Source organism: Grus americana, chromosome 1, assembly GCF_028858705.1.
Source record: "Grus americana isolate bGruAme1 chromosome 1, bGruAme1.mat, whole genome shotgun sequence".
NCBI classification, from domain to species: Eukaryota; Metazoa; Chordata; class Aves; order Gruiformes; family Gruidae; genus Grus; species Grus americana.
In genome coordinates, this window is record NC_072852.1 from 161,375,147 (window position 1) to 161,387,085 (window position 11,939).

General features: G+C 42.9%; 1 protein-coding gene across 1 annotated transcript in view; it reads right to left on the reverse strand.

Annotated features, from left to right (window-relative positions):
• The window catches only part of RAP2A (RAP2A, member of RAS oncogene family), a 35,486-nt gene extending 24,637 nt beyond the window's left edge, over positions 1-10,849 (reverse strand). Inside the window, exon 1 of the mRNA XM_054844451.1 lies at positions 10,462-10,849. Coding sequence (XP_054700426.1) covers positions 10,462-10,775 — 314 coding nt within the window. The 5' untranslated portion in view covers positions 10,776-10,849. The remainder of the gene's footprint in view (positions 1-10,461) is intronic.
• Positions 10,850-11,939: the final 1,090 nt, after the last annotated feature.

Below are 11,939 nucleotides of genomic sequence, written 5' to 3' on the forward strand. Positions count from 1 at the left end.
CCTCTTAAGAGGAGAGATTCTACAGACATAAAGAGATAGTTTAAGTGGTTTGCTGCAACAGGACTACGCACCTCAGAGCAAAGCAAAGCAAATTCCTAAAGAACTGATATGGAAAAGAAACATTAAGATATTTTGCAAGACCCATTTCTCATTTCTTTCTCAATGAAATGCAAGAAAAGAGAAAGCTGACACTGGAGAAAAAAATGAAAAAAAGCAAATAACATTGCATGTTCAGAAGATGAATGCCAGGATTCCCTGCATCCATTCTGCTTTGGACAGCAGTCTGCACACTTGGTACAAAATTGAAACCAACCCCTCCTACGCCCAAACCCCCACTGTATATCGAGGAGGTTATCTGTTAAAGAACTCAAGCAGATTAAACAGGTTTAAGTAGCACTACATCGACACTCCCCCCAAAAACCTAACACTCCACTCAAATGGATGAAAGCAATGGGAGAATTCATTCCAAATCACTGCTTAGATTTTGATTGTGGACCGCAGCAGTAAGCCAGCAGAAGGTGACTCATGCTTCTCTCTTCCAGGCATTGTAGGGAGTAACCTGCATGTCAGCTACCAAGAATCTAACTGCTTCTGAGACTAGCAGAGCAGATGCTTTCTTTAAGCAGCGAGATGGAGAGCCTGGATTTGATCAGAGACTGAGAAGCCCTCAGACTAGTTAGATTTATTTCTTTTTTGGGGGTGTGTGTATGAAAGGCATCTGATAAAATGCTCCAGAAGAAATAGTTCAAGATGATCATCATCTGCCCTCCAAATTATTTTAAAAAAAACCCCAAATTCCTGAAGTTAAAAAAAAAACCCCTGAACCACAAAAACACAAACCACCACTGTTCGACTGGCTTTCAGCAGAATTATTACAGCAAAAGAGGGGCAAATTTTGAACCTGGAGATAAAATACTACTACTAGGAAAACCCTTTACAACATCAAGTCCTTTTTGGCAGTGGAAAGTAATCCAGACTGAAAACATACCTTCTTAAAAACAGTGTACAAATAGCAGTATATAAATAAGGACTGCTGTCATGTAGTTCAAAAAATACACGCGTCCAGGGTTCTGCATCATAGCCAAGTGCAATAAATACAGAGGTGGGGAAAAAAACCACCCAAACAGATTTCTACAAATGCACTCATCTATAACGTTTTGGGAAAATGGTATAAAGCCCAAACATTTCATATTCATTGTTTAGTTCTAACAACAAGCTTCTAAAATTTAAAAATGAAATTGAAAACATGGTAAAGAAATTTCAAAAGAAAAACAGTTCTTCAGGAAAGAATTTATGCATTTCTAGATAGGTATCAAAGTTCATGGCTTTTTCAAAAAAGAAAAAAGCATTCCAATTATTTGCACATGTATAAAATGTTTCAAATAAGATTTCGTATAGCAGTTAAAAAGATGTTACAGCAATGTGGGAAACTGCAACTAGATCTAATCAGATAAAGTAGGTTGATCAGTCCTGGCTTATCCTCTATACCATAAAATATATTAGGAGTAAGAAGGCAAACAGTATAAACATTCTCCTACCAAAACTTGCTCGTCACAACAAGCACACAGACATCGCCTAGAGGCGATCTACGTGGCTATTTCTTGAAAGCATCTTTTCTTGCAATTAATCAGAAATCCAGGCCCAAAGCTCTTCTTCACAACATTCAGAGCACTTTAAGTTCAGCACCCTTATCCAGTTCATTTCCAGTTCAAATTAAATTGTAGTTGAGTTGATACTCACATGGGAATCTCAAACACTATTAATCTTTTAGTTAAGGTGGCTACCTGCTGACCAGAGCAATAATGGGAAGTCACCAAGCCATTCTATAAAGTAAGAATTATATTTTATTTTACCCCCGACCACTACCCTAAGTTATTACATTCTAATATTTTGAAATGCTTGAATGTCTGCCTCATTACCCTAACTTCTTGCAGAAGATAATAACAATATTTTAAAAGACATTAAAAGCTCTGTCTACATGATGCAAGCGATGTTTCAAAACAAGCTAATCAACTCTAAAAACACTTAGTCCTTTTTTTTTTGTCCTTCACCTCTTCTTTCACCTAGTCTAGGCCTAATCAAGACAAGAATAAAAATATCGACATCGCTGCATTTTTCAAGAGTACAGCACCACCTAATTGAGCTAGCCCTATGACATTAATGTTAAGAAAGGATAATGTGCTCATATCACACCTTTAATTCTCTTGTCTAGACTAGGATTTAAGAAAACACAGCTGCTAAAATGCAACCCATTGACAAAGAAAGTGTTCGAGTTGCCCTCGTCATTGTAAACTGTACCTAGACTACACTGTTTGCCTTAGCGCAACAAAAACTGAATACTTAGTCTTGTATTGGAAACCTCTGGAACAAAAAAACCCTAACCAAAATAGACCAGCAGGAAGCTAATAAATAAGAGAATATGAAGAAGCAGATAGCTATAGTTCTTATTACCTTCACAATCACGTAAATCTTTGTACAAGTCACTACGTGCCAGGATAATTTAGCACTGCAGTCCCAATTGCTTCCCTGTTCTCTCTCAAAACGTTATCATCACATACCACCTACACAATTTACAAGGAGGAAAAAAGGGAAAAAAAAAAGTTTGAGCAACACTTGCAATATTTGAGAAATTAAATAACCAGTAACCTCAGGTTTGTTCTTAGGTGCAAAAAAATAAAAATCTGACACTAAATTAAGGGAAAACTAGAAAAGGAATTGATTTAATAATTTTTTAGGAGAGCCACCCACTCAGACTTTTCAAATCTTCATCTAAAAAGAAAAATTTCAATCGCTAAAGAATGTCTATTTTTGAAGTTTCAGTCCAAAAAGTATGCCTGCTAGCATAAGAGTTTTAACTAAACATACTGTTATCCAGAATGTTTTATGTATGACCAAACAACAAAATTTGTTTCTATCCACATACTATCCAACTGAAGAGCAGAGAATCGTGGTTATTTTGAAAGAAGAGATGCAAGTTACTGCCAACTGTGTTGGCTATAAAAAACAGTATTTAAAGAATTATTGTCCTCTAGGCAAAACAGAAATTCAAAGGCAAAACAGAAATTCTAATAAGCAATAATTTTTTTATAAAATTTGCCAAATATTTATTGCAAAAATCTGTGTCAAAGCAGCTTAATAAAGAGCAAGATAGAAAACATTCAACCCCAAGCATTAATGCTATATTATTGTAATAAACTATGAAAGCCAGTAAAGTCACTGTTATATTTGGTCTTTTAACACGTTAAATAGCTTTTTTACGACACAGACATGATCAAGCAACACTGCACAACTGAAAACAAATTTAAGAAGTCTTGCCACATACTGTTCTACTATTTGACAATTGTAGCTATCCATATTTATTCACACACCACTACAACAACATAAGCTACAGCAGCAATTAAGACCTGAAAAGAGAAGATGATGCTAAGTGATACAGGCATCATAAAAAAAAAAAAAAAAAAGATATGCTATACTCTAAACTAGCACAATCTAAACTAAACATGCATACAAAAGGAGCTTGCCTACCTGGCTTTTTCAATAAAAGTCCAAAGAACACCTAAAAAAGCAGGAAGGGATAAAAAGATTTATTTTCAGTGCCCACATATAGAAACTATCACTTCACTTTACCTTACAAAGAAAAATAAACAGATCTTGGAAAGGAATACCTATCCAATTAGCAGGGGGTGGTGGGATGGAGGGGGAGAAAGCAGCCAAAAAACCCCCCAAAACAGCCCACATCAGAAGACTCATTGGTTATAAACATTGTCTCAAATTTTCATGGTTTCTACAGAAAGTAACTTAAAGTAGTATAAATATTTCAAAGTATCAAGAGAGTGACTGAAAAAAGGCATCAAGAGAACTGTGCAAGTATGGAATTTCATTCCAAAGCTTCTACAGGAAAACATTAAAGGTAATATGTTCCAAAGATGTATGAGCACCTTGAAATATCTAAGTTTAAGACTAAGCCAAGCAACTTTAAAATAATCTTCTATAGCTTAAAATTGCACTCTGTCAGATACATTTTTTAGAGGACTGTCTATGTATGAATTCCCCAGTTAAATCAAGAAACCTATAATTTTGTCTGACAGAATTAGTTCATTAATTTCAAATTAAAAGTAGATTCACTAAAAAAAAATTAATAATCTAAACTCTATAGAGGCAGAAAGAAGCATTGTAAATTTATTTTAAAAGCATGAGAGCACAAAGAGAAACTAAAAATCTGAGTTTAAAACTAAATAGATTTTACAGTAATGTCCTGTATCTTGCATACTTGTACTCTTTCTATTATAGACACTTTCTAGGGTACAGTCTATGTATCAGTTCCCCAACAAGACACAGGAGATGGCCATACAACTGATGTTACATTCAGGGTCAATTTGATATGACTGACTACTTGTGTTTACTACTTCTTTATATCTCTAGAGACACTTAAAATATTTGCATTTTCTTCCTGTAAATCAATAAGGTTCTCGCCTGAGAAATAGCTATCCATAGATGTCCCTTTAAAAAAAAAAAAAAAAAACAAAAACGAGAGGCCAGTATAGCTCTTCTGTTGTACTTAAATATTTTAACACAATGGCTGATGTCTGCACCATTCAGCTTCCTGCGTTTTCTCAGAAATACATACAAGGGACAGGTTTTAAAACCTATTAATCCATTTTTGCAATAAAGTGCTAAGTTTCATTTGATGGGTGCACAAGAGTGGCTGGCAGCTTGGATCAGCATCCTATAGAGAATGGGGGCCATGCTTATTACCTGCCCTGCCTTTTTCACTTAAAGATGAGTACTCCAATTAATCCACTAGATTGAGATTATTGCAAGGAAAAAAAAAACAACCACCAAAGAACTCTTGCTAAACAAGATTTCAGGATTTCAATCTGTTCTTATTTTAACATCTCTACACAGCTAGCACCTATGAAAGTCCCCAGACATTTGTCAACCTTTTGCATACAGTACTTCAGAGGGAATAATATTTCCCAAGTTTCACTTCTGAACACTTAGGTATTTCTTCCTGGAACGCTGGAGGCCTGATTGTGGTTGAATTTGTCATAGTAATGTTTATGATGAATTCTCTATAAATAGTTCTCAAAAAAAAATTTTTTTCAAAAGAAAAATATTTTCTTAAAATAAAAAAATATGAGAAATACATAAAATTTCAGAAAACTGGTAAATTCAACCTTGCTTAAAGAGCACTTAGTACAGTGAAGAGCTAAAGAACTAAACAATTTCATGTCCTCAAAACTGTATATTTACTGAAAGTCATTTGTATGATCATATTCTCTAGTTTTAATGAGAATCTGGACCCCAACGTGCTAAACAAGCTTTGAATAAAAAACATACTTAGTTTTCACAGTACTTGGAAAGCAACATTTTCAAACTAGACATTTGAGCAATTTGTAATTTCAAGTATCATTTTTCAGACTTAATCAGCATTAAGTCACTAAATACATCAATTAACATTGACTCAAGATGCTGATTTCACAATTAATAAATTTCAATAATTACCTCTCTTGTATGTTTTAAATTACCACACAGAATCCCTAGACTAGGAGACAGACCTTCGTGCTGTTGATAAACACCATGACAAAGTACATTCTCAACTCAGAGACACATTTCTGTGATATTTCATAGCAATATACTTATATTGTTTAGTCTGCATTCTCAGACAATCTAAATTAGTAAGTTTTCTGCTCTTTGCTTCCTAGAGAAAAAGCAATAGATTAATGAAAAGCTTCCACTACTTGAAATAAAGCATTTCTCAGAAATACTATTGTAAGGAGAATCTGTTAGATTCTCCAAAACATGAACACAGTGGTCCTGTCTTTAAAGCACTGGTCAGGTGCCTAGAGAAACTATTGCAAGTGAAGAACTCTGAATTAACTTTGTGAGTTCTTTTTTATTTCTGCGCTTTAATTTTCTGCTTGAATAAAAGTAATAGTACTTCTCTATTTCATAGAGTTCCACTAATATATATATATATATATATATTAAAGCCTTTAGGACAGATTAAGAAACTACATTACTGAAGTCTGCATAAGCACCTAGAATACATACCCAATGAAGTTTAAACATACCTTCATGGGAGAAAAATACTGGCAAAGTCATATCCAAAATTAAAATTCAGTATATTGTAAATACCAGCAGATTCTCTTCAGAGAGCTTTCTAATCGCACAAAAGACAAACACAACAGTGTTAGCAGTTACCAAACTAATTTTTGCACAAAACAAATTACATTTCTTAATCTCACTACTTACTACTTATTTCTAAATCTTGATATCTAACTGGGGTGTACCACTTCCAATCTGTTTCATTTGACAGCTTCTGTTCTTACTTCACTGTGGACCTTCGCTGGCATAGGCCCACTCATCCAGTTTAACCTTGCTCTCACAAATAAAAGGTTTCTCAAGAAAACAGTTCATTCTGAAACTAGAGTGAGTTCTGTCTGCAGCATAAACAACAAACAGCTCTTTGCTGCCAAGCTTGCAAATCCATTTCAGAGGGAAATAAGGTCTCAGAGTCGCAGCACCTACAAATGCACAGAGATAATATATTTTGTGTAATGTCTCACCAGGAGGCAGTAAAGCAGCACTCGAATCCCTTTATCCTTCTTGTATACAGAAAGTAAGGAGTATCCTTCAAAGCTACCACATAAAAGAAATATTATGCTTACAGACACTCCATCTTCCTAACAGAACAAACCTTCTGCATTTGCAAGAATCAGAAGAAACAAGGCTTAATGGATGTATTTGGCACAAGTGGGATCCAGAAATCGGTACTAGGTGCCTGAAACTTTAAGATCAGGGTGTTGGAACAATGCATTTCAGATAAGCAGTGAACTGTACAGTGAATAGCTCCCAAACTGTTTACTTAGCTATCATCGTCAGTGATAACAGCTTCAAACAAGCATGGAGGAACTCTCAAGTTCCTAAACCCAGAGACCAACCCTATACCTTTGGCCTCATTCTGCACAACCTACCGGCCTACATTAGGGCACAACCCCTCTGTCCTCCTACCTCCCGATCACACTCCTTTTCCAGCAAAACAAGGCATCCACAGCTTCACTCACCTAGGGCACATCCCCTTTCATCGGTTTCCTGCCCGCCATGTACTGAGACTAAAGCACAGGTTCCAGATAAGCAGGGCTAGTTGCAGGCGCTGCAAGAAGAGCTGATAACAGAAGTGATTACTTTGTACAACACAAGCTATAGCCAAGCCACTTCTTGGGTAGAAACTGTTGTAAAATGCAGCATCTGGAGGAAGAAGAACAGCAGCTGTGATTTTGTACCACCGAGATCCTTCATCCAACGCTGGCAGCATTCTGCGCAGTGCAAAACTCCGCACCAGGGTACAGCAAGCACTTCTGAAACCTTTTCCTTCTCCTCATCCTGTGTCTAGGCAGAGCTGCTGGGGGCGCACCCATCCACTCAGAACTGACAGAGCTCCCTTGCTGAAGGTAAAGCACCTTGACTCATTCTTAGAATGATCTAGACAAAAATGTTTATTTACTTAGAAACAAAGGATATGGTTTATATTTAAACCATTTCCCAGGAAAGAACTTTAATTACCTGTGTAAAAGCTATGGAGGCATCCTCCACTCTTGATAAAGCCACGCACCATGCCCGAAAGGGATGCAAGGCTCCCACAGTACACAAGGAAGCTTGACTTTATAGTTTTGCCATTAGGAGACTTCTCTGCAGACTAGGAGACCTGGATGTCAGTCCTGTTTCTAAGTCTATTTATGCATTTTTAAAAATATTAAATAGTTGTTTATTGAGAACAGAAACTATACTGGCAAGAATGATCTCAACCTCATCTAACCACTAGCTTCAGACTTAAGTAAAGGTCCACTTGTTTCCTCTCTTTCATTCATGAACATGTCATTCATTCCTATAAAGTAACTCAACTTCATCAGGTGGAGCGAAGGACTCCCTTAGCTGGGTTTGGCCTGGCATGTAGTGGTTAGACCAGGCAGGCAGAAGACTCAAGCATGTGTCTCTTAACCTGAAGAGGGAATTTCACCTGGCTTTTCAACTTCTTGGGAGAGTAATTAAAATTACTCTCTAATTATGTAATAACACAGGGATTCTCTCATAAAAAAAAATAACAAGGACAACATGTAAAATGCAGACATACCTACGAGTTAGAGCCCAGGCCAATTGGTTTTCAGGTACAATGAAAGTTCAGAGATTTTTAGATCATGGTTTTGTATCAATATAAGCATATAGTTGCTGTTTTCAGGTACATCTAATCCAGAATCCCTGGAGTAAAGAGGACTATGATTATTTGTCTCTCAACATGGATTAAATGCATTTGTGCAACTGTAAATTATAATTTGGAAGTCCTTGTACAGATATATATTATATCTGTAAACATGCATTCTTCCAGTTTAACTGATAAAAAGAATGCAAGCTGAAGTCAACAGCACATAAGGTCTCATACTGCCTGTGAACTTAAGTCAAGTTCCAAAACATAACACCAACAAAACCCACAAATATAAGTTGACAAGGAAAGATCTGGTACACTTGCTGAAACTACATCCTTTTTAATATTGCAAGTCAACAACACGTCCCTGTCAACTACAACTCAACTACAATTTTCAGGACTTGCTAAAGCTGTCAGGATTTCAGCTGCTTTTAGATTATCGTGCAAAAGTGAAATTTAGGATTAAAACATTGGTCATATGTCTTTCACAAAGTACCTAACCAAAAGCCAAAAGTTGAAGTCTTGCAGTAAAAGAGTGAAAGAAAAGTAAGAGCAGCATTTAGACCCACTCTCAGCAGTTCTGAGACAACGTAACTATGGAAGTACAAGTTGCCAGCTGGGGTCTGAATGCAGATGCTCCATTGCAAGGTACAATGCAAGCTGGAAAAGCCACAGCTAGGTATTCAGAGACTAGCTGAATTTATATCACTGATTAAATACAGGAAACCTAAAGCATTTATAAACAAATAAAATCTATCCTAACTACTTAAAGAAAAAATGTTCTTCTATGAGGTATGTGTCAACGATAAGGATTGCGAGGGTATGGAAAATGCGTTTTCCATAATAAATTCCAAATAACTTTATTACATTGGTCTTTAGAAACCTCTAGTGAAAGAGTTAGGACACACATTAAGAAACACCTACTAGGAGTAAGTTGCAAGTCTCTAAAAAATATCAGCGCTTTGTCTCCTCCCTCCCTTTTCCCCTACTCACCCTCCTCCCCAATTTCAAAATACATCTTCCCCAGGCCTTGGTCTGGAAGGATACTTTCTGTGAACAGACCATACCCGACAATACGATTAGCAATTATCACCTTTTATGCTCTACTCTACATTAAGATGCGAATCCAACAGCTGTGGTCCAACTAAGTTATTTACAAGGGTTTCCCTTTCAGATGTCCAAGGGAAAGCTACAACCAGTTCTGCGACATAATTACAACCTCCCTCCACAGGCAATAACAGATCCCTGTCTGCGATGATCTGGCCAGCGGCATTTTCTCATCTACGGTTCAAACGGTTGCTATGATTTCAAATGGTGCATCTACCCTTATTTTAGCGTGACTGGCTGCATTTCAGCTGCTGACATCTAACTGATTGACGTATATCTAAACAACATAGTGGTTATAAAAACAAACTGGCAGCAGGCACCGGTGTTTCACCACTGTGGATTCACTCGTAATAGAGTGGCTGGCAACGCAACCGTGGGAAATTTAAGAGAAACACCAACATACATAAGGCCTAATGCTCACAGGCGTCATCTCTTTACCAAAAAAGACGTTTTGCATTCTGCACTTTTAAGAGGAGTGGGAAGTTCATGGAAATACCTATGCAGGTATCTGAAAAGGCAGATTTCTATTGGCCTTCGAAGACATGTACGCTGCATGAAAACACCCAGGCGCTTCCCTTGCAAACCAGCTACGGCACGTCCACTAAGAAAGTACACTCGAGGACTGACCCGATGCAATATTCGGGTAACTGCTTTTCCGCCTCCCGGTTACAGCCGTGGCACTGACTGCCGCCTGCGGCCAGCCTGCCTGCCATATTTCACGCAGAAGCACCCCAAACTTACCGCGTCGTAAACGCAAACGGGGGGCAAGGGGGGAGGGCGAGCAGCGGAAACCGCTGGAGCCCCCTGCCCCCGCTCCGCCACCCCTGCGGCTAGCGGCCGGCATCCGCCCGGGGCTGCGGACGCCGGCGGGGGGGTGCGGGGGGGTGTCCTGCCGCCCAGGGGCGCCACCCAGGAAGGAGGGAGGGAGGGAGGGAGGCGGGTGAGGGAAGGAAGCCGCGGGGCAGGCACCTGAGCGGGCAGCGGGCAGGGCGTGGGCAGCCCCCGGGCCGGAGATCCGGGCACTGCGGGGCGGCCCGGCGCGGGGGAGGAGGGGACGGAGGGGGAGACGGGCGGCCCGCAGGCCCCGGCGGGCCGGGCCGCAGGTGGGCGTCGGGCGCGGCCATCGGAGGAGCGGCCGCCGGGCAAGTCACCTCTTGACGCGGATGATCTGGTCGCGCATGGGTCGGATGTCCTGGAAGCTCTGCTGGTTGACGAGGCTGTAGACGAGGATGAAGCCCTGCCCGTTCTTGATGTAGAGGTCCCGCATGGAGGCGAACTGCTCGGTGCCCGCCGTGTCCAGGATCTCCAGGACGGAGGGGGAGGCGTCCACCTCGATCTCCTTGCGGTAGAAGTCCTCGATGGTGGGGTCGTACTTCTCGATGAAGGTGCCGGTCACGAACTGCACCGTGAGCGCTGACTTCCCCACCCCGCCCGAGCCCAGCACCACCACCTTGTACTCGCGCATCCTCCCGCCGCCGCCAGCGCGGACCGCCCGCCCAGCCCGCCCGACCCGCACCTGCCGACGGCCCCTCCTCACCCCCCCGCCATGGGCCGCCCCTCCCTGCCCGCCGCCCCCACTCTGCTCCGCTCCGCTCCGCTCGCCCGGCGGATGCTCCCGGCCGCAGCAGCTCCTGGGCGGCGCTGCCAGCGGCGGGGCCGCGCTCACGGGCTGCGGCGCGGCTGAGGTGGGGCGCCGGCCCCGCCCCCTCCTTCCCCTGTCGCCACGGCAACAGCCAACCGGCCGGCGCGGGGAGGGGGGCTCTAAGGAGGAAGAAAGAGCGGTGAGGAGGGAGGGCGACGCCTCGTCACGTGGCACCTCCCCGCGTCTCCCCCCCTCCCCCGCCGGAGGGCGCCGGCCAACCGGCGGGCACGGCTAGCCGCACGTGACGCCGACGGCAGCAGCGACTCGGCGGGTCGCGGCGGCGGTTGCCCGTCTCCTCCCGTCCCTCGCCCGGCGCTGTCGCCGTGGAGACAGCGGCCCGCCCCCGCCCCCAACCCGGTCTTCGGACCAGCTCCGCGACACGCGCTTCCCGGAGGGCCAACCAGCGGCAGCGCAGCCGTCACGCGCCGGGTGGGATGAGCCAATGGGAGCGCGGGCTGGGGGCGAACGGGGTTGGGCGCGCGGGCGCTCGGCGGCTCTGCGGCCGGAAGTGCCTGTGAGGGGCCCGCGGCGGCGGTGCCGGGGCTCGGTGCCGGGGCAGCCCCGCGGGGGCGGGGGTGGCGCGATCGCCACGGGCCCCGGGAGCGACCTGTAGCCCGAGGGGGAGTTGGCGTCGCACCGAGGGGGGGTGCAGGGCGGTTGGGTGAGGCGGCAGCTGCTCCCGCGCTGCCCCCTGTCCCGGTAGGTGGGCGAGAGTGGGGGAGGGGAGAGAGGCCTTTCTGAGCCGCCCGAGGGGAAATCCCCGTGCAGGCTCCCCGGTTCCGGTGTACTGGGGGAGGGGGCTCTGGCGTGTTAAGTTCTTGCTGTTTTAAACCTGGCAGTTCTCCGGAGGCAGAAGGTATCTGCGGCTGGGCCGCTGCGGTGTGTGCGGAGGACCCAACGCCACCCTGTTAATCCCACTCCTGTATATAAAAATAAAGGGGATTCCTAAAATCTAACGCACTGATCCTGTGAATGCACGGGTTATGT